The sequence below is a fragment of the Boleophthalmus pectinirostris genome, unplaced genomic scaffold, assembly GCF_026225935.1.
Source record: "Boleophthalmus pectinirostris isolate CB_2022bp ecotype Guang Dong unplaced genomic scaffold, ASM2622593v1 HiC_scaffold_8, whole genome shotgun sequence".
NCBI classification, from domain to species: Eukaryota; Metazoa; Chordata; class Actinopteri; order Gobiiformes; family Gobiidae; genus Boleophthalmus; species Boleophthalmus pectinirostris.
The window spans coordinates 25,787,218-25,809,610 of record NW_026571515.1 but is presented as its reverse complement, the minus strand read 5'-3'; the positions used below and the strand labels follow the sequence as shown (position 1 = coordinate 25,809,610).

The 22,393-nt window shown below is 38.1% G+C and overlaps 3 protein-coding genes across 4 annotated transcripts; 1 reads left to right on the top strand and 2 right to left on the bottom strand.

The window, feature by feature from the left end:
* On the bottom strand, window positions 1–3,541 carry dhh (desert hedgehog signaling molecule). Its single transcript, XM_020929596.2, has 4 exons — window positions 3,425–3,541; window positions 2,842–3,259; window positions 1,095–1,356; window positions 1–1,020 (listed from the first exon to the last, which is right to left on the bottom strand). Exons 2-4 carry the CDS (start codon window positions 3,151–3,153, stop codon window positions 245–247), a joined length of 1,350 nt encoding a protein of 449 aa, XP_020785255.1. The 5' UTR covers window positions 3,154–3,259; window positions 3,425–3,541; the 3' UTR covers window positions 1–244.
* A 3,442-nt stretch (window positions 3,542–6,983) lies between these two features.
* lmbr1l (limb development membrane protein 1-like) lies at window positions 6,984–19,023 on the bottom strand. The gene is made up of 17 exons (XM_020929595.2): window positions 18,790–19,023; window positions 13,897–13,981; window positions 11,841–11,874; window positions 11,419–11,558; window positions 10,930–11,033; window positions 10,722–10,845; window positions 10,576–10,644; window positions 10,421–10,485; window positions 10,263–10,335; window positions 10,083–10,169; window positions 9,927–10,003; window positions 9,754–9,831; window positions 9,614–9,687; window positions 9,391–9,481; window positions 9,232–9,298; window positions 8,922–9,083; window positions 6,984–8,504 (listed from the first exon to the last, which is right to left on the bottom strand). The coding sequence occupies exons 1-17, from the start codon at window positions 18,850–18,852 to the stop codon at window positions 8,419–8,421; spliced, it is 1,479 nt and encodes a 492-aa protein (XP_020785254.1). The 5' UTR covers window positions 18,853–19,023; the 3' UTR covers window positions 6,984–8,418.
* On the top strand, window positions 18,419–22,294 carry dnajc22 (DnaJ (Hsp40) homolog, subfamily C, member 22). Of its 2 annotated transcripts, none has more exons than XM_020929598.2 (4): window positions 18,419–18,486; window positions 20,159–20,762; window positions 21,230–21,522; window positions 21,910–22,294. In XM_020929598.2, the coding sequence occupies exons 2-4, from the start codon at window positions 20,216–20,218 to the stop codon at window positions 22,084–22,086; spliced, it is 1,017 nt and encodes a 338-aa protein (XP_020785257.1). In that variant the 5' UTR covers window positions 18,419–18,486; window positions 20,159–20,215; the 3' UTR covers window positions 22,087–22,294. The 2 variants fall into 2 exon arrangements, with proteins under 2 accessions (XP_020785257.1, XP_020785256.1); XM_020929597.2 differs by lacking the exon at window positions 18,419–18,486 and adding an exon at window positions 19,660–19,724.
* The last annotated feature ends 99 nt before the right edge of the window (window positions 22,295–22,393 follow it).

Below are 22,393 nucleotides of genomic sequence, written 5' to 3'. Positions count from 1 at the left end.
AAAAATATAAAATTCTGTTGGTCATAAAGATACATATTCCAAATAACAAACTAAAAAGTGGTGTTTAAAAAACAGGATTTGTTGATAATATATTTTCTCTCTAGCACAGTTCACAGACTCACACAATGCATATCTATCAATGTGATAAATTAAACAAGGGAACAAAGGGTAATACAGTGCATTTTGTTTACTGAATGAAGAGGCTGTTAGTGTAAAGCTCAACAGTGCAATGCTCAGTCTTTTTTTAAGGGTGAAATAAGCTTGAATCTAAAATCATAAATCCAAAATTATACAGCAGCTGTGCATACCAGTGAACAGAGGAAACCTTTCTGAACATGGGGCACTTCCATCTAATTTTCAGTCCAAGTGGATCGCTCTGAGGTGTTTGTTTGCAGATAAATGTTTTACCCTGCAGTACTTTAGTGTTCACAGTTTTGTTGTCAGTAATATTGTAAGTTATAGATGCCTGTCCCCATAGCAGCTGGTTAAAAGTGAAGAAGGTTCTCATAGGCCCAAAAGCCCAGTGTGCAAGTGTGTGGTCTTCCACTAAAGCATAGCTTGAAGCTAGGATGCCATTAACAAACAGAGTGCCTTCTTCTGTTAGCGGTGCATATACTCCCATACTCTTCTCCACTGAGACAGTGATGATTCTCGATGGAGCTACTTGACCCCCCATTTTATGAATAAGAACATAGTCACCTACTTTAGCTCTACTAGAGAACTGCACCTGGTATTTAGTACAGGGCACTCCTCTGTGAGGGGCAGTGAAGAGCAGGTGATGTGGGGTAAGGGCCAGTCTTTGTCCATCCTCTGTCTCCAGAGATATGAAGTTGCCCCAGCTTACTGCATCCTGGTGCAAGAACAGGATGATAGGGCTGAAGATGACCTCACCTGTTGCAGACAGGGCCAATACTCTGTCCCCTGGGAGCACAGAGGACAGGGGCCTCTGCTCCCCTCCAGCAACAGTTACTCGGGCCCAGCCTGGAAAACATCCACCCTTCTCCACTGCCACAGAGTGATCTGCACATGTCGAAAGAGCATGTCTGAATCAGGTCTTCAGGTCTTTAATAAAAAGGGACATCAAAAATACGTACCAGCTTTCACAGAGCAGTGGATGTGATACTTGGACTCATAGTGGACCCAATCAAAGCCCGCCTCCACAGCCAGCTGTGCTAGAAGCCCATATTTGTCAGTTTCTCTGTCATCTGTCGTTATGTCCACGGCTCTGCCTTCATAATGCAGAGAGCCTGGGGGGTGGTGCCCGTCCTCATCCCATGCCTCGGTCACACGCAGGTGGACTCCAGGCCACTGGTTCATTACTGCAATGGCCAGCCTATTCAGACAGTCCTTGCAGCGCTGGAAATATAGAATAGAATCTTGTTCTAAGCAGCACTTACTGTAACAGCTATAATGATATGGGTATATATCAAACTGTACACCATCACAATGATTCCTTGGTTCAGAATTTTGGACTAGAGTATCCACCCTTTGTAAAAGCTCTTGTAAATTTACACATGATATATGATGTTTTTTATATGATGTATATGATGTTTTAAATCCACTTGAATTATAAAACTTATTAAATTTAAATAAAATTTTTAAATTTATTTAATTAAGTAAAAAAAAAAACAACTGTGTTTCTTATTTCCATATGAGTTTCACTAAAGTAGTTAATAGTTAATCCTCCTGCCTCACGCATCACACTGAATTATGCTGGCTAAATCAGTACAGTCACAGTTAAAAGGCTGCAACAACTTGTTTAATCTCTGTTACATTATTTAGTCAATTCAAGGGAAAAAGAAAAACAAACATTAAGTTAAAACAATTTCCCTTGATGTGATACAATAATTTTAACAGAATACAACCCAAACTAGTCACTGGGCCATACTTAAGGCATAAGCAAGTAAAAGTTAATTTTGTAAACATGCACATTTCTAACTTTTGTGTAGATTTTCTCTCATGTCTCTTGATAAATTAATGTCACATCACATACTACTCTTCATAGGTTTTTTTAATGCAATCTCAGAGAGTACAAGAACAAAGCTACTGTAGCCAGTCTGGCACATTCCTTGGCTTTTTTGACAGAGTAACAAAAATCAAGGCCACTCTCTGTCTTTTCACACACTGTTTGAAGCATTTAGGTGATTCCTTTAAACAACAGATTTAGAGTTTGTAAACAGACTGTTCAGAGTAATTTAAATTATACTGGAAGTATAAAGAATATGAATGTATTCAGAAGTGATGCTTTTGTTTCTCACAAAGCATTTAAATGCACAAAAATCTTTCACAAAAAGTCACTGAGAAGAAGACAATGTAACTGAGAGCCAAAAGATGGGAGTACAGAAAGGCCAGAGGGGAGGAATGTATGGGCATGGACTGGGAATGTCACAGCAAAAGTGAGAAAAAAAAGTGGGGATTGAAAACAAACTGGGCACATTTTTGTGGGAATGCCATTGAAGAGAGGCGTCTCATTGTCAGAACTACAATAGCTGCTTTACCGATGGTGCCATTACTTCAGCAGGCGAGAATTTAGTAGAGGCGACCCCTCCAAATGATGCACAAAGAGCATCTTTCACATCTGGGCGAAAAAAGGGCACATCTACGCACTCACTCAAACCGAGCATCATGTACAGGACCACAATCCAACTTCAGAAAACCACAATTTGAAACACATGCCTTCATATCTAAATGCTTAAAACCACAGCATCCACAACATCAATGAAGCTTGAAGTAAAGTGTAAATTCTAGGCTTCATGATTGTAAAAGGTTAACAGTCTAGCTACTATATCTGAACATTTCAATTAGAAAGGTTATTAAATGGCTTTAAACTTAAGCTCTCACCTTGGTCATGAAGCGGTCAGCATTGGTGTTCTCTTCATCTTTGAAGACAATATCTGGATTGTAGTTGCACACCAGCTCATTGAAGCGCTCAGAGTTGCGAGTGATCTTGCCTTCAGCTCTGCCACTGGCACCAAGGTTGTTTTCTGAAAAGTTGGGGAAAAATTGCTTGTAGTGCATTGCTGTGAGCTTCCTTGGTCTGGGTCGGATGCCATAGCCGGGGCCTGGTCCACATCCCTGGACCCAGCATGTGGTGGTGGACCAGAGAGCAAGGAGGCTGAGCTGTGCCAGGGGCATCCAGCAGGACTGATGCATGAGGGAGAGGAGGTCCAGCGGTCAGCGGCTCTCACAGACGCCCCAGGGCCAGGTGGAAGACAGTGGGTGAGACCGGCTCGTTTCTGGATCCATTATCCGCAAATTACTAAATTAGAACAACAGCAAACAACTTCTTAACAACTTCAATAAAACCGAGACCGAAAAAAAAAACGTTCTCCAAGCCAATTTATTTAATTTAGCCCCTGGCTGCTGTTGTAAATTATATTAATTGTGCACTGGTGCATGAATGAATAGAAATTGCAGCACATACCACTTTTTTGAAGATGCCTAAATAGCCCCAACTTGGATCGTTGATGTGGCGCCAAAAATCTCTTCGTCAAATTCAAACACCTTCTTTATATTGCCTGGACCACGCTCTTCTATCGCGTTTGAGCGATCCTGGCCACCTTACACCAGCCATTGGTCTTATTAGCGCACTCCGGACAAGATTGCCCTCCCTTCCTTTGCGCACTTGCACCTCGAGAGAGCACGCCTCCTCCAATTCATTTACTTGCCTACTTGCAGATGTGGGGATTGCTCTTGCGCTCTCTCTCTAAAAACAAAAAGCCAAAAAGAAATCTAATTATTATAAAGGCCCAATATGATTATTTGACATAAACACAGGTTTTGTACCCTTATTAGTTATTAGGATAATAATTGTTGGGATTAAAACGACACCAGGGTACAGGCCAATGCTGTATGTACTGTATGGGGGGCAAATAGAGATTCAACTTTTGTGCATTTACCTTTTGGTTATTTCAGGACAAAGTACAATGTGATTAATAGGACGACAAAAATGCAATTATGATACCATAACTTTCCACAATCTAGAATAGTAAGTTGAAGGTCTGTCTGTTTAGCCTTGACATGTCCAGCAGTGCACTTTTCCTGTGTTTGGGGAATCCGCTAACCCCTTTAACCTTGTGCACCTTGGTCTATTACTTGTGGGAAACACCCTGATACTAAATTATCTCTTGAAGCCATAATAGTACAGACTTAGTCAATGCCAAGTGGGTGTATGCTAAGTACACACTGTGTGACATAATCTATAGGTGGCACGTCCTCTTTCTTGCTTAGGCTATATATCTTTTGAGATTTTCATAAAATATTTTGTTATCTAATGTGTGATATTCAGAATTTAAAGTCAATTAAGACCAGACAGGCAGTAGTCCTGGAACCCACTGACATGCTTATTGAGCCAAAAGCCTTGCAGATCCCAGGATGTTGTGGGGAGGGTTGGCAAAGCAAGTCTTCATCTTCCTGTCCCACAGAAAACATGGACGAGTGGTGAAATTTGGCTCAAACACAGATGAAAGATATCGTCCATGACAAATCCAGGCGACACCTCAATCAAAAAAAGCAACAAACATTTTCATATCTACCACTGACCGTACAAAGAGAACAGATTTCCATCTCACATGAAAGGGAAAGGAAGGAAGCAACATGTGTGCCTAGGAGATTTAAATAAAGTCTTTATTATTAGTTTTTTTTACATTTTGGTGCCTCCATCCATTGGCCTGTCCCGGCCTCCTTACAGCATGTCTACTCCCCACTTGGGAGTACATGACAGGGTGATTGCTTGGGTTTCCTGAATCTTAGAAGCAAGATCCTGGTTAGTTTAGTCTATCCATTGCTTTGGCCTTCTGAAAGCCTCTCAAACAACATATTTGAAAGATGAATCATGGGACAGTTTAAAAACAAATTGGATATTAGTACATTCTGATAGCATTTTCTTGTATCCAGAAGGTTAACAAATCACACTAGAATTCATTTCCTATAGAGAGGCCACTGAGGGTTTAAGGGAAGAGAAGTCAAGGAGCTGACACCTGCCTCCTCCCAGTCGCTATGGCTACAGTGAGGGCTTCAGTCTTTATTATCAATGCAGGAAGAGCAGGGTGGTGCTTGGTGACACTGCCATCACTCCATGATTCTTTGCCTGTATGTTAATTCTATTCACCAACAACTTTGCTTTAGAGATAAAAAGAGCTTTTAAAGTTTTTGTGTGTGTGTGTGTCAACATGTATCATGTTTACAAGCCTTTTATGTTTCTCAAAGTGGTGCATTAATCCATTATTCCTCATATCAAAAGGGGTTGTTCTTTCTGGTGTGTATGTCTGTTGTGTACGAATCGCACAAATTTGTAGCGATTCGTAAGACCCAAACCAGGAAAATATGTCCTCTACATTGTCTTTTCTAATGGGACAGCAAACAGAGCAGGAACTCTAGACAGAAGCTAAGTCTAGTCCAGGAAGAAAGCTCAAATGAAGCACATACAACTACCACAAAGAAAGATCTATGGGTCCGGTAATTGCATCCAGAACCTTCATGAGGTGAGAGCAATACAATCAGTTGCACTCATTCACTTAATTGTTACAAAGCTGAATGTGAACATTGGGCATAAAATATTTAGTCCATGGCCTTTACATTGGTAAACCTGAAAGTTGTGGTGACTGCTGTTCAAGACAATAGACTGAGAAGGGTGGGACTTCCTGCATCAGACAAAAAGGTTAAAGGTCGTGTGATGCTATATAGTACATTTAGGGACCTGGCATAAACGTATGACAAACTTGTTTTAGACTACATGCATACACAAAAACATAAATTTATTCTAATTTCCCCACAACACTATGCCCCTCTTGGATAGTATGACAAAGTTTTGTGCCAACAGACTGTGTGAAGTGAGTGTGCCGTGAGTGTGCAGACCAGATTAAGGGCAGCTATGGCAAATGCACAGGGCGACCCTTTATCAGTTGATTAGCAAAGTAAGTCTCGCCTTTTCCTGAGAGTGGTTCTGCATTTGTGAGTGCACAAAGTGCATGTAACACTGCCTAATGCACTTTGGCACTGACTTCAAACAGACGACTGTCAAGAAAGCTAATCTCTGTCTTTTCCCCTTCATTCGTATGTTTTGACAATAAAGATACCCTATCTCATCCCATTATGAGACTTTTGTCTCCTGCCCGGTCCCTGATATGCCCCACCAGCATGTGTGAGAGCAGAACTGTTAGACACTTTGTATGAGCTACACTCACAAATAGTCACCCACTGATATTGGGTGCTTCAATTCATGCACCATTTTTGTACTGATATTGATTCAATATTTTTCAACCTACATAAGATTATAATCACCGGCATGTTAAATTTATGTTATTTCCAAAATGTTTCTCAGTTACTTTGATTCAAATTGAAATATCACAATGAATAAAAAATAATACTACAAGGTTGTGGTGAATTTCAACAGGAAACAACCAAGCCAAATAGGATAGAATAGAATCACGTATGATAGCTTAATCAGGTTGAGGTTTGTCTCTCAAACTAAGCTTAATTAGGTTCAAGAGATGTATGCGTGAAACTACGCAACTTTTTTTTCCATTTCCTTTTCGTAAAGGAAGTACAATGTAAAACAAAGCTACACTAAAGAGGTTTAATTAAAAGATCAAACAAAACAAGAAATGCAAACAAAATCAAGAGGGTCTAATCAATCATACAAGGTTTTCTTGAACTGACTTCAGGACATTTGAACGGAAATGAACAGCACTGAAGGAAAAGGGATAAAAGTGCAGGAGGTGGGTGGTAGAGAGGCACGGGGCGACTGTGACTCCTCCTGATTTAAATCTATCTGGCACTTGCATCAGACGGGGAAAGCGTGGGCCCTGACTGTAGTTGTGTCGTGACAGGGTCACTGTTGACAGAATGAAACAAATAATGCTTTCTTCAGCCACTGATTAAAGAAGTGAAAAAGTTTGAAGGGATTTACGGGACAGCCGCCCTGAGTGGCATCCACCCATGCTGACACATCCAAATCTTTTCTTGTGAAATATCATGAAAACTCAAACTTAAAAAAGGTTTATTTGTATTTTGCTCATACATAAATGAAAATTCTGAATTGTCAGAGCATTAAAAAGGTAAACAATAGACTTATTTTTCTTTACATACAATGCTGAATATTTAACGTCAACTGTATTACATTCAATACATTAAGATGTTATGTCCTTGAAATACCTTTGCATCACACAAGATACAATAAAATAAAAATAAAATAAACCTTTGGCTTCCCTAAAATTTAAGAAGTAACCCCACAGTGCTCGAGAATAACAATAACAACGGATCTAAACAGTATAACACAGTATAACACATATTATAACATATTACACACAAAATGGTAAACCTATAGTGAGAGTGACTCATATGGCAGGGGTGGGGATTTGCAAACACCATCACCTACTGGATTGGTCCACAGTAAAAAAAAATCTGCTGATACAGCAATAACTGTTACAGTGACACGTCACCAATGGCAACAAGAAAATAAAATGCTAATTAAGAAAACACGTAATAAAATACTTTCCCATTTTGTATAGCTAAACATTAAGAGATTTGTGGTCTTGTCTTCACAATAATAGCACTAACATTCACTAACATTTTAAATAAATCTATTTTAACCTATTCTACAAGTAGCCACTCCAACAAATTGAATGAAATTTATAAAACAAGGCAATAAAAAGGTAAGGAAAAGGTAAAACATTGCATTGACAATATTGCACTGTCCCCAACTTATTCACAGTACAGTTGGTCAAAGGCAGATTTTTCTCCTGTGTGAAAATCTCTGCATGAGACTAAAAATATAAAAGCTCCATTATTTATGCACATTAAAATTGATTTCCTAAAACTACAGCCCCAAATGATACTGGCACTGGTAATAGTGAATAATCTATTTGTAAACCATCTAATGATGTTCCCAGCATAATCTGTGCATCTATATAAACATCTGTGCCCATTTCACACAAAATGAGAAGAGTCTCATTATAATTGGAGTACCAAACACATACACTCCTAAAATAGTGGTATCACCCTTCCAAGACCTTTCAAGAGTGGAGGGTCCACACAAAAACAACAGAACACTCCACCGACCCAGAGCAGGAAAAGGAAATTACGTCTATCTTACTATGTAATATTTGAAAATAACTATGCTGACTTTCACATATGAACAGCCCAGCCCTACTTTAGATAAGGCACCAGGTTTGGCTATTGCACACTCTATTACACATGCCTCACACTGGTAACACAATGTGAGTTCTGCCCTCACTAACGTACCACTCATTACCATGACTCACAGGTCTCACAGGTCCTGTGTGCAAAGAGCAGACTGTGACCGCAGGAATCACAGCAGTCCTTCACAGGCACTGTAGTCTTGCTGTTACAAAAGGAACTCCATTGCAAATGCCTTTATTGTAGACAGTGTTTTTTTAGTGTCTTTATGTGAACAAGTCACTGTATTTTTGACAGTCCACTTGCTAAAAGTAGCCTGAAGGGGACAGCCGAGCGAGACACTGTTAAAGGCAATCTGTGGAGACCTGCAAAACAAACATGAAAAAAATTAGAAAAAGTTCAAGCAGTTACAAGCTAGAACAAAGTTCATTAAAAAAAAAGACAATAATATTAATTTGAGGCAATTGAAAATTGTAGGTAGCAGGCACTGGAACCAGATGATATCTGAATTATGAAGAAAGCAGGTGTATAATATGCAATGCCAGGTTGATGTTTATATTGGGTGGAGGGCCATATTTTTAGCAGCAAGGGGTTCTTAAGTTCCCTGCAGGGACTGAGTTCTGCTCCTGTCCCCAAACAATTTCCTGTAATAATTGTATTCTTTCTATCTGAGGAAGAGTGACCAGCCCTCAGGGAAGTGGGCCAAAAGGTGGGAAAGCTCATGACAGCCATCCAACAACAATGAAAGGAGCAGCATTTAGTGGCAATCTGCAGTAACTTACCAAAGGCACGAATGAGCTCTCTCTGTACTGCCCAGGTCACTGTCTTTATGAGTGAAGCAGATGTGAGCCCAGCAAACATCATATTATACAGAAAAACAATGTAGAAGTTGCCAAGCCAGTTATAGCGACCAAAGTCTCCAAGTAGATCAAAGCGGGTGATTCCTATAAGTGGTACAAAAATGATGTTAAACATTGACTAACATATGACCCCTTGTGGTAATTCATGGAATTACACAGCTGAACTTCAGCAGTCTATCACAGCAGCAGTGGCTTTAAAATATACAAAGTTAGACTAATAATTTGAATTTACCAAGGGTCCGTGAGAAGACGGGCAGTGCTGAGCTCAAGATAAGTAGTGACACACAGTTTGCTATTATCTAAAAAAAACATAAGATAAATAATAATGGAGATAAATAACTGGCTTTCACTGGTATATTTGTGAGACATGAAAAGAGCAATTGTGACACACCTGGGTGAGGTTGGTGTCCTGTGCTCGTGGAATAAGGCTTATGAAGAGGGGAGAGCTGTAAAAGCCAACTACTGATGACACCATGAGATAGCTGACACACTCATTAAGTTCCATATAATAAATATTATTACATAATAAAATATTTTTTTAATTTGTCCAAGGTTGTCCCAAGACATACATTTTTATCATCAGATATTCCTATGCTTACATTCGAATAGGATACAGTATGAGAACAACTTGAACAGCAGCACCCAATGAGCCAAACATGGAAAAAGAGGCCCTCCCAAGATGAGGATCCTAAAATGAAAAAGAAGATGTGTATGTTTGCAAGTTTAATAAAGCCTAAAACCAGTAATCACTTACGTCCATTCCTCTAGGCATAGCCTTCTCATCAAGTAGCAACTCCAGCACATTAAAGCAGACCATGAGCACGCACATGACCTGAGCACAGAGATGCAACCATACCAAGGTCAGGTAAGAGGAACCACTATTTCAATGTAATTAATGTATTACAATGTGATCACAATCTTCAGTACCGTCATGGCCAAGAGAGCCAGCATTGCAAGAGGATAGCCTAAATTCCTCTGCCAAGCTGATGCTTTCCGACGCATTTCTGAAAGAGAGACATAAAGATTATATATTGTTTCAATGCATTTAAGAAAAAAAACAAAAACAAAAAGTCAGATTTGTACCCAGAGCGATGCGCTTGTTTTGAACTGCTTGGTATTCACTTTTCATTGTTTCAATGTCCAACTTCACCCAGCATGACGTTCTGCCATCTAAAATTACCATAAAAATTAAGTAAAATACTAAATATGCACCATTAAAAAAATCAATCAATAATCTGTATTGTATTTTCCAAAGATACGCACACTTTATTTTTCTAGACAGAGTAGCCTCCTCAAATGTAGTGCAGTTCAAAGTGTCCTCCACATCTTCCAAAAGCTGAAGTCATAAAGACACAATCTCATAATTTTTGATGGTGCCACTATATTTTTTCTTAAACAAGCACAATTCAACTTGTACATACCCTAGGCTTCACCAACAGACTTCCAGTTACGCTGAACATACGAGAAAGTCCAAAGGGAGTACACACTGAGGAGGGCAATGGTCAAATGTATGGTCAAAAGACTAATTTATTCTTAACTTTTTGTTCATCTAAAATACAGAACAAGAGTCACTTACACAAAAGTAGCAAAACTCCACACAGAGAGATGCCTGAATAGAGGTATGGCAGGTAGTATTCCCACAGGTCTAAAATTTAAAGAATGAAGACATAAAGTAAATAAAGTACCCGTATTAAATATTCAGGTTAAATTTCTGTGACTCACCATACAGGCTTTTCCGAGCAATATTGTCATGGAGCAGAGCTGATGCCACCCACACAATGCCCATGACGAGCAGTGCAAGCAACAACAGGAGGACAACCGCCTCATACACCCGTGCCATAACACCCTACCAACAAAGATAAATATCATAGATTACTGAAAGCACATTTTATATAATACTGAGAAATATATATATAGAACAAGTTGTTACCCTTCTAGAGCCTGCAAATCCCTCAGACTCAATAAAGAAGTAGGCAAAGGGCATGAGGAAGACTAGTGACAAATTTGAGAAAAGGAAAACTAGGTTCCACAGACCTGGAAAACAGAAGTTATAGGCCAGAATTTTATTTTGGAAAATGCAATCAGAGACATGATGGTAGTACTGCTACTATCCACAAGGAGGCAGCACCAATATGCATTGTCAAGACAGTTTATCTAAGTTATTATCTTTGATTTATCATTAATTTGTATTGCATCTTCCAATTTTCTAACACTCCACTAACACTCTAAACACTCCAGCAGATGCACTGAACAAATCTATATTCATTCTCACAGTGGAAACAGGGGATCTATACTACTGCTGCTAACAATTGACACTACTGTTATTGATGGGAACGTTTGACAAAGGGGAAATAATAAGCTCAGTTATACTGACAAAGTTCAGGATGTATTTTTAACTTGCAATAAGTAAACAAAGTACCACGGATGAGCGAGCCATTGAGCCACTGCATGTAGTAGCTGTGTGGGAAAGTGAGCAGCACTTCGTTGGACAGGATGGAGATGGGCAGCAGTAGCACAGCGCACACGGCCACAGACAGCGTGAATGTGCACAGCCACAGCCTGAATGGAGAGTAAACACGGCTTTAGTGATAGTCACATGGTGTGTGGAGCTGGATGAAATGATCAGGGGCATGGCAAAATGCTAAACCAGCGTGTAAGGGCAAAGGGCACATGGCCTCTACAGGCTTTATCAAACATAATCTAAGAATTCTGGGTAATAAAAGCTCAGCTAAATAACCCCAAGCAGTCACATATGTCAGGATGACTGAGCCCTTACCTCAGTCATTCACGATAATACCAGTAAATAAAGACAGCAGTCAGTTAATGATTACAGTTACTTACGCAATCTTGTTGACAGTGGCATCTTCAACATCATCTGAAAATGAGACAAAACAAAATGAAACACAAAAACATGTCTTGTCTTAAGACAACTTAAGTTAGAAAAGGTAAAGTATGTAACTATCTGGAGGTGATGGGACGTCACCTGCATAATTCCATGAAAAAAGAAAGTTAAAAACATACTTCAGAACATACTCCATGAGATAAACTCTAGGTTTTAAATCATACCGTGTAATGCCATAAGATTATAGCCAGAGGGGAAAAAACAGAGGAGGCCCACCTCAAAGTAAAAGTCAGGTTTGTGGAGATGCAAGCCCACTCACAGCAAGGACACATTATCTATGTTTTTTCTGTGCAATAAACAAACATGCACACACACATACACACAAAACATGCTTTACTTTTAGTCTGTTCAATTGGCTTTAAAAGGTGCATTGCGTAACATTATTAGTAGTGGCCCAAAACCTGCCTGTCTCCGTGGAACTATTATTGCTTTGTCTAGAATGCTCCACACAGTATAGATTAAACCTATCTATCATGAGAGAGGCAAGCAGGTTGCAGAACTGCACTACATTGCAGTTCAGATCTGTGGAGAGTTGGCCCTATTCACAGATGGATTAGTGTATTTTTTAGCAATAATAAATGCTAGATGCTAACACCTCCATGGAGACAAGTAGGTAGTGGACCCTCCACCACACAGTACATGAGGAATATTTTGGAGTGTAGAAAAACAGTTGGTATTATAGTTAAATGCTTGCTTTTATCAATTCTAATCAACTTCAAGATATAAAGTATAAAATACACGTGATTCTATGCCCAATAACTTTCTGAAATTCCCATTCCTGGATTTTGGCAGACCTTTCACTACAGATTCAGTACTAGATTATACTACAGTTGTGATTTTGAAAAATGCATTAGTGTATGACATGCAGCACAGATAAAGAAGAAAGTGTATCCCCCATGACACAAATGAAATGCATATGAGCCTGAAAGAGGGGCCAGGAGTGAGGGGTGGTGTGAGGAACATTTTGTTCAAGCATGACCATATAAAGAGGAAGAGCTGCACATAAAACTAAGAAAACTAAAACCTAAACTGTACTAAAAAATATCTGAATGCTGCAAACCAGTCTATTTGCATAAGTAAAAAACAGCCACATTTTACATAATGTGAAATCCATTTATGAATTTAAATTATGTATGCAAAAAGCTTCTATGCACGTAGAGGCCTAGTTGTTCCATGATTTTGCTTGGGGTTAAAAACAAGTTGGGATTTTGGTGTTGCACAATCATCTTATGGCTGCGAGGCACAACCGTTCTTCTGTTATTAATGTAGAGGTGACACAAACAACAGCCACTTAAAAGTGAAAAAAAAAGGAAATACCTGGCAGTGCCCCCAAAAATTCAGGTCCAGCCAAGCCCAAAGCCTAGGCCAGTTGGATAAGCAACATCTGGTTTCAATAGTAGCGTTTATTATGTAACCCACCGAAGGCCTATATGCTGGTTTTGTTTTGTTCAAATGCTTGACTTTGTCGTCTATATCTTCAACAATCTATATTCTATTAAACGTTTACTGGCACATTGATTCTTGTTCATTTTTTCCACGTTTCTCTGGTTGCATTCCACAGTATAGGCACCTTAACTGATTAAATGTTTTTGAATGTTCTTTACAATGATCAAAATGTGACCTAAAGCTGCAAAGTCAATTTATATTGTCCAGTCAGTGTGTACTTGTAGGTTTAGCTGAGTGTTTGAAACCTTGAGCTAAAATCTTGAGTACATAGTGTTTATCAGCATATTTTTTCCCTCCCCTCCGCAGCCCCATTCAGGACACTATCTGTCCCAGGGCAGTGGGTGCACGTTACAGGTTACATAACAGTCATGATAGGCCTAAAGATCATAAATGTAAATGTATGGATTCCAGGATTTAGCTACGTTCTCATGACAAAAATATGTTTAAACACGTTCCCAATTAAGAAAAGTCATAACATTAATTAACACTGAACAATTATTTCACATTCAGGGCGACATAAATAAAGTCTTGGACGTTTTGTATACTGACCTGTGATAAACTCTGCTGTCTTCTTGAAGTGGGTGAGGATGAGGTAGGAGAGTATGTATAGGCAGGAAAACAGAAGGACACAGATCTGTGTGAGGAAAAAATGGAGGAAAATAGCTTTAGACCACAGTTTATTGGAACTATATAGACTGTATAAAGAATTTTATCTATGATTGGAACACCAAACTGCCATGAAAGAAACTTTATTCTGTTAAACTCACAGTTGTACTTATCTCTTTTACGCCTTGTTTAGAAATGTTGAGATAACACACAATCTGAAAATCAACAGCCCTGTTTGGAACCAATGATAGAAGAGATTTACGTGAAGAATCAACTGCTTGTGTGTTGGCGAGAAGGATTTTTAGGCGGTAATGGTCATGGCAGAGATTCTTGATTAGTTCTAGTACTCCTACAGATTAAAGACGAAGAAAAGGCAGGTTAAAGCTAAAGACAGTCTCATCAGATCAGGGACATAGTCCGTTTAATATTATTTAGATTACTCAGCAATCTGTTGTCTGGGAAAACTTTGAGGATATTACCTAATATTAGCCATCCTCGATCCTGTGCTAGAAGCAGACATGCCAAGCTAGGGTTTCAAAAAACAATATTCAATGCTAAAGTGGTATGAAAGTGGTTCACCATTTGAAGCATAAAAATGCATAAATACAACATAATTTGACCTTTCTGAAACAGTTTTAGAATGGTCCACCTTTATATCAGAACTATAAATCCATGTGAAAATATCAAAGGAAGTACCATTATTGTTGTGTGTACTATATTATTGCATTCTATTATCACATTTTTTTTATTTCTTGGTCAAAATTGGTACAGAATTTTTGATATTGTGACAAGATTCATCCAGAAATGGTACATGGTAGAAAAGGTTTCAGTGATAGTCATTCTAGGCACTGTTTTTTTTTTTTAAATCAATGCATTTTGATTGCCATCTGTTGGTCATTTCTAATCTCAAGGTATCATGACAACACCACAAAACAACAGCATAAACAAGAGCAAATGAATGAGTACTTTGTTTGTACTTACTTGATAATAACAAGCACAAACTTGAAGAGACATTGGACATGTCATGTTAAAAATAACAAAGGATCATTGACAAACACATTTCAATTGCAAATATACTCCGTAAACATAGTATGACGCTTATGGATACAGACAACTTGCCTGCAGCAACAACGACAGCTAACATAAAGAGGCCCACTGAAGAATGACAAATATGTGCCAACAAAACCCGTTTGTAAAGAAGGTAAAGATATGATATATGTAATCACTGACACAGAGCTTGAAACAAAAGCTATCATTGGTCTGGTTTACACAAATGTCAAAGCACTTGGACAAATTACAAAATCACTGTATTTAATAACTATACAATTAACATGATCAGTGATTCTCAACCAGTGGCACAAGTAAGCAGATGATCTTTGCTGATCAGATTTTGTTTAACTTTTTGTTGTATTGTTGAAGTTCTACTCTGGTTTGGTGCACCATGGTCTGGTTTTGGTATAGTGTGGGGTGTGATTATGAATGAAAAATAAATTGTTGAGATGAAATAGTTTGTTACTTAGCTACAGTGTTTATTTACGTCATCAACAACAGTCACATCCTTGGCCTTTCTCCAAAGTTTTACAAAAGGTCATTTGTTAAGTAGCGTGACATCAATCACACATCATAATATTACCTGCCTGCTAAGTAAATATGTAATACAGGAGTGGTTAACAGAGAAATTCAGCAGCAACAATGGACTGCAGCCGACTCTAGCAAGAGAAAATCTGCACAGGAAGAAGCTTTCTGCATGATTCAGTAAATAAACAAAGCAGGAAACAAAATAAAGTTTTAACCCATATTCACACACATCTAGTTGCCTGTAGTGTACCGGGCACGCCCCGAACTGGGGGCAAATGGTAAGGAAGTTACTGAATGACTCCAATGTGCAGACATCAGCAGAACAAAGTGGATAGTCCATTTATGTTTGTTTAAAAAAACAACAACAACATGGAAGTGACAGGGCAAGCCAAAGACAGGGGTGAGAGTGCACCTGTGTTATTTCAGAGATTTCCAGCTGAACATGTGGAGGAAATGCATGCCCCATTGCCCATGTGCGCAGTAAGAGGATAAATTGGGCAAGAGCTAAGCAAGATTAATTTCATGCCCAGGAATATCTCCATTTTGTGTTACCAGTTACAAATCCCTATTTTGTTACAAGGTTAGCTCTGTGACAGTGTTAACTCAAACCGGTTGGACATTGTTTGGCTGGTGTGTTGTTGTACTGCAGCAGAGTTTTAAGTGTTGCTGTTCCCAGATTCTGTTGATACATTCTTTATTCCGCTCATTGATCCCTCTTCATAGACCTCTGGGGCTGAGGAGTGGCTGCCAGGTTATAATGCGGGCACTCTTGATAACATGATGGTTATGACATCTCAAATAAATACACAGTGTATCTGCATTAAGCCCACAGTGATTTATAGACTGTTTCTGATCAAGTAATGACACAAGTTTGGCTCCTGTTTTTTTTCTCCAGGAGGTGTCTGCTTGTTTTGATTATCACTCTTATTATTAGTACAAGTTGGATTTGTTTTGACATGACCTGATTGTGGGAAAATATCCATATAGGATGAATGATCAATCAGAATAAATATGACTAGTCGACTATAAATCGTAATTGTATTTTGATCATCGCAAGCATTAACTGGATGATACAGACTCTAAAACAAAAATCAATTACTTTATTAAATCTAAATGTCAATAATACATTTTATATATTTGTACACTTTCCTTATCTAGACTTCTTCAGCCACCATATTTCAACCTCTTTAGGTAAAAACAAACAAATAATAATAATAATAATAATAATAACAACATTTCTAAGTCCAATAGAAATAAGTGGTTGTCTAGTCAACTGCTAAAAATACTATTGTTTGCAGCCTTAAATCCACATTGTACTTTTCTTAACATATTTTATGATAGGAGGTTAAGTTTTCATTCTAATGAGAGTTAAACTATTACTGTAATCTTCTGTAACATTTTGTGCACTTTCACTGGAGTTTCAAAACCCAGCTCTCTGGCATAGAGCCAGAGGGAGGTGAATAAGGGGCACTGTAAGTGAGCAGGGCATCGTCAGGAGCAGAGACATGACCAAACGGTATGAAGGTCTAAACAGGGACAGGAAAAGAGTAATGAGTCTGAGTGAAAGGGACACCACAAGGACACCACAGCATGCATCTTCTAGCATTTTATAGCATTTTAAACCAACTTTCTGTTGGTTAAATCAACAATTTTGTTAAATTCTTAAAGGCAACTGCTGTTGTAATCTTGGGCTATATAAAAATTAATTTAACTGAATTGAATCTTAATGCCAAAATAATGAGTAGCCCAAAAGCACACACAGTGTGATTGGGATCATAACATTTACATTGTGAAAAGAAAAGTGTTGTTGTCCCCAGTGTGTACTTGAGACAAGCCAGCAAACAGACAGTAAAAACGCACAGAAAACTGTAATATGACAGAGACTATACTAATGTCCAATTAAATGGTTGACCAAGTAATAACAACACAAGGAGGAAACTGGTACTCGACCAGAACAATGACATGATTGTGTTTACAAGGACTAAACTGTTGCTTCAAAATTCTGTACCTAGGCCAAGGCAAAAACATAACAAAATAACAAAAACACCAAAAACAGAAATAAACCTGATGAGAAGCAAGACTGTTCCATCCAAACAGTGCGACCTCGATATAATACTTGAACCACCATTTGAGAAGAACTGGACTGAGAATAAGGAGAAGAAAACAAACCTCCCTCTTCCTGTACTTTACCATTCCCCTCTTTATGGGAGTGTTGCTGTCAGTCAAAAGCAAATTAGAAAATAGCCAACCATTTGTATTTCAAGCTTTTGTAAGATTCACGTGTACTACCATTTGGCCAGGTGATTCTTGCAAATGAGATCTTGATATCTAAATATCTTTCTTTCCTAGTAAAAAATAAATAAATCAGTCACCAACAATCACATGCATTTCAGAATGATTATGTAGGGGTTAATAAGACTATTTAACTTATATGTTATTATTAGAAGAGTGCATTGCTCCTTAATTATAATTTCTTATTGTGATGTGGGTTCGATTGTTATTATTCTTGCAGCTCTGTTGATCTAATTAGATGTCCCATTAATTTGGAAGATTACAAAATCACAGCACATAACACATATAGAATGACACATTTCCAAAGTAATATGCTGCATTTTGAGTCTATGCTTTATTGTCTGTGGTCTGTACCTGATAAGACAACTCATATCTAGTTACAAGGTGTGTCTTTTTAAAGAACATGAAATTCTGTCCTTTACTATGGTAGCTCATATTAACACTGATATGCTCTCCAGTGTACTGACAGCTCACAATCTACAAGACTGAAGGTCAAATTCCACGTGTCTTGTTGTAATTGTGATCTTTCTCACGAGTTCAAAGTTCAATTGAGAACCATGTAACAAATCAGAGTCAGCCAGACAAGAAACAGGGCAAAAAACAAACCAGGGTATTAAAAGATGTCAAAGGCTGTTTCCACTACCTGAGACTTCCAGATACAGGGTAAGCCCATTCACCATGTGCTTAGAAGGACCAGCTGTACTCGTGAGGTGGCAGTAAATATTAAACCTTTACGCACAAATGACACATCTGACGATATCTAAAGCAATTAACTTTACGCATTAAAAACGTCTTCTGTTCACAAGAATCTAAAAAAAAAAAAAAATAAAAATGTCATAGCAATTTAGGTAGCATACGTGGCTTAAAACGAGCGTGTAAAGCAGTTGATTCTAACAGCTGACTGTATTGTTTTCGTTGACCCTCATATGCAAATGAACAGTCACGTTAGCACTGGGGGATACTCACTATTGTTTCACGGACGCGGTTGTGAAAAAGTTGCTCCCTCAGCGTCACTTCGTCCGATTCCATTCTTTGAAAACATTACAGTATCCTCTGGCTTAAAAGCCCAGGAGGTGATGATGAGTTACTATGATAAAAGGCTCGTCATTTTAGTGGAAGTGTGCAGCTGTGTAGCCCGGGCGCATTTAAGAGGCTAACCCTAACCCCGCTGCTACAGTTGTGACCCAAACCCAAGGGGGCGGGACTAAAGGGAACTGGGCGGGGCGTTGGATGCAGGTAGCTGTCAATCACCCTAATTGTCGCTTTTATAATTAATTGAGAGTGCCATTCAGGGGATATTATTAGTATAGGCGTAGTGACTTAAATAAGCAGCAAATATTGATGTAAGATTAGGGCCAATGATGTTTGTCTTGTGGGCACAGTCAAACTAACATACGCTGCCCTATAGCCTGCAATATTCAGGCAAATGGACTATAAATAGATTCTGCAACAGTTGAGCAAAATTAAAGAAATATTTCCAACTGTTAATATTTAATTGCCAAAGTGTAACAGCAATGATCCTTATGCTCTACTAGATTTTTAAAATAATATAAACCGTGAATCCAAATTGTCAAAGCAGATCTAAAATACAGTAGGCGGTATAAGTCTTTGACAAGTAAACAGTGACATCTATTGGTTGCTTTTACACTTTTGTGTGTGTATTTTTGAGTAAATAAACAAATCAGATAATTATTAAATACAATATAAGAAACATAAAATTATATTTTGTTAAGCATATAGTGTCCACATTTCTGTTACTGTAGTCTGTAGTCCACATTATGACCATATGTTACCTCAGATGACCAATCAGCCATTCTATAAATCCAAAGTCCAGCAAGAGTTGCAACAACCTGTAACAAAACTAGCTCAATGGAACTGACTGGAATGCAATAATGTGCACAGTACGTAAGTTGATACTAGACATCTTGCTGAAATTGAATGTAATGTTTGTTTAAAATGAATTATGTCTTGGTTGATTGTTGACAGTATCTAGAAATGGTAAATTAATTAGCTAACCTAGCTAATGTTTGTGTAGTGTGGCCATATCATACTGTTTCTGATAAATCAGCATGGTGGGCTTAGCTATAGAAACAAATAAATACTTCTGTCCAACTAATCTGTCTGAAAGTTCTGAAAAATAATGACACTGTGCAGAGGTTTCAAACTTATTGAGTTCAACATTATATAACACATTTAATATGAACCTTAGCCAAACAAGGGACCATAACTGTTGTAAGATCTAAGAGTAGTATTTTATCTAATTAGAACTAAAGATAATCAATAACGATTTCATTATGTTTTAAATGCTTTTGCATGTTATTTTTTTCTGTTGTAGGTCTGAAATGCAAAGGATGTGAAATATTTTACATTCATAATTCATTTAATCCAGAGAATGCCTAAGAGTGTGATGGTGGCCTATGCGCTATGGGCTCTTGGTGGCCCACTGGGACTTCACCACATATATTTACAAAGAGACAGTCATGCATTGTTGTGGATGGTAACCCTAGGAGGATTTGGCCTGGGCTGGGTCAGAGAGTTTATACGTATACCTTCATATGTTGCTGAGGCCAATCAAGACACAGAGAGATTGAAAAAACATTACCAGCATCATCCACTGGCTCTCCCACCAGCAGGCCCTGTCAGATTTACTGGACAGGTGTGTGTTGGGATCTACTTTGGTACAATGGCTCTGCTTGGACTTAATACTTTCAGCTTTTTCTACTTACTAGTTCTTCCTTTGTCTGTGGGTGCTGGAGTACACCTTGTGTCTACAGTGGGTCAGCAAACATCAGACTTTAAAAAAACTTTGACAACTTGTCTAATAACGTCCCCTATTTTCTATGGCAGTACACTATCACTTGTCCCTATTAGTGTGGCTGCAAGTGTCACTGCTTCAAAGAATCGAAAATATAAACCAATACAGCCCAAACAAGACCTAGGTAAGATAACCCCTCAAAATTGTGCATTTTGTTGACTGCAGAGATTAGTAGTAATAAGTTAATTGTTAGTACTTATACTGTTAATGACAATATAATGAAACTTACTTAAGTAGTTTATTGCAAAATATTTTAGTGTTGTCATGATACTAACATTTCAAATTTGATTTTAACATGAACAGACTTGATACTAAATATATATATAATATTTTATGTTACCATGGGATCTCATACTGTTTCTGATAAGCTCAAGACAATTCTAAAACTGTTAAGAAAGGTCATATTTTCTCCTGTTTTAGTATCAAAACTTGTTCAATTAAGTATCTAGTATCGATATTAGCTTTAGTATGGATTAGATTCAGATTTTTTAAAATTCTTTTGACAAGACTAATATGCATTTAATATCTTCTCAAAAGGTATTTTGAATTTGTCTTCTGAACAAGACATATAATCACTTTATCTCTTTTCAGTACCTCGTCTTTACTACCTTGGGTTAGCATGGCTGGCCTTTTCTGCTCCTGTAGGCTACGGTATCTTCCACAACACCACAGCTACACTGTACTTCTTGTCGGACTGTCTGTCGGCACTTCTGGATGTGTTCTGGTTTGTACCTTGGCTCAGAAATGTGCTGGAGTACGTTCTTCTGATGCCATACAGGATTCTGTGTGCACTGACTGGAGGAGGGTACTATGATGAGGTCTGGAGGAGGGTGCTGGAAATACTGCTCAAAGAATACACAGAGAAAGAAAGAGAAGCATTAAAGGTCAGGAAATGTCATTGTACTTTCTAAATAGAGGCTCAAAAGGTAGATTGATCTGCACACAGCACCACATGCAGTACTTAGACTTGCTCATTTTATATTATTTTATTTTAAAAAGCCACCTTACTCTTTATCAGAGATCTCATTTCTAACAGAAATGACCAAGATAAGGATTTTAATTGGAATCATTTAAATTGTTCCTTTGAAATTTGTGACCCAAAATATAGTTCTAAAAAGTGTATTGCTTTAGTCTAAAAAAATTTGATTGTGTCTGTATAGGTGTTGATCTTTGTAAAAGAAAATGCATAAGCTCTACTAACAAATTAGACAAAACATATTATTTATGTATGTATTTATTTATTTATTTGTTTGTTTGTTTGTTTTTTGTAGATACTGTCATTAAAAGGAGAAGCTACACTAGAAGAAATAAGTCGGAGTTATAGAGAGCTGGCTAAGACGTGGCACCCAGACCACAACCCAAACAAGGAGGCTGAAGCCATGTTTGTGAAGATCCATGAGGCTTATCAACTCTTGTTGAGGCGTCATAAACCCCACAGATTTAGATAGTTGCATGCCTTTTTTAACTGTCAAAAATCATATGGAAAGCTCTATTAGCCAATTACATAGTAATAATTCCAACTACAACTTTTATCCTATTATTGCAACGTCTTCATTTGTTACAGGCATAAAACAATTTGCTGCCATCTTGTGGCAGTGTAGTGTTTGTTTTATCATCATTATCATGTTCTTTATTGTTGCCTAAACAGATTCAATAAACAAGCAAAAATAAACATTGTTTTATTTAGTATGCAAGTTACTAGAATATGCAATGAAATGACCCCAAAAGCACTTAGATCAGGCTTTATGTTGTCAA

Excerpts from the sequence above, each read along its gene's own strand:
- dnajc22 (XM_020929598.2), top strand. The coding sequence starts at position 20,216 with ATGCCTAAGAGTGTGATGGTGGCCTATGCGCTATGGGCTCTTGGTGGC. Across the intron at positions 20,763-21,229 it reads ACAGCCCAAACAAGACCTAG|TACCTCGTCTTTACTACCTT; the intron begins GTAAGATAACCC and ends ATCTCTTTTCAG. Across the intron at positions 21,523-21,909 it reads AAGAAAGAGAAGCATTAAAG|ATACTGTCATTAAAAGGAGA; the intron begins GTCAGGAAATGT and ends TGTTTTTTGTAG.
- lmbr1l (XM_020929595.2), bottom strand. The coding sequence starts at position 18,852 with ATGGAATCGGACGAAGTGACGCTGAGGGAGCAACTTTTTCACAACCGC. Across the intron at positions 11,034-11,418 it reads CAATGGCTCGCTCATCCGTG|GTCTGTGGAACCTAGTTTTC; the intron begins GTACTTTGTTTA and ends TCTGTTTTCCAG. Across the intron at positions 10,336-10,420 it reads GTCTGTTGGTGAAGCCTAGG|CTTTTGGAAGATGTGGAGGA; the intron begins GTATGTACAAGT and ends TTATGACTTCAG.
- dhh (XM_020929596.2), bottom strand. The coding sequence starts at position 3,153 with ATGCATCAGTCCTGCTGGATGCCCCTGGCACAGCTCAGCCTCCTTGCT. Across the intron at positions 1,357-2,841 it reads CTGACCGCTTCATGACCAAG|CGCTGCAAGGACTGTCTGAA; the intron begins GTGAGAGCTTAA and ends CTATATTTCCAG. Across the intron at positions 1,021-1,094 it reads CCACTGCTCTGTGAAAGCTG|ATCACTCTGTGGCAGTGGAG; the intron begins GTACGTATTTTT and ends CGACATGTGCAG.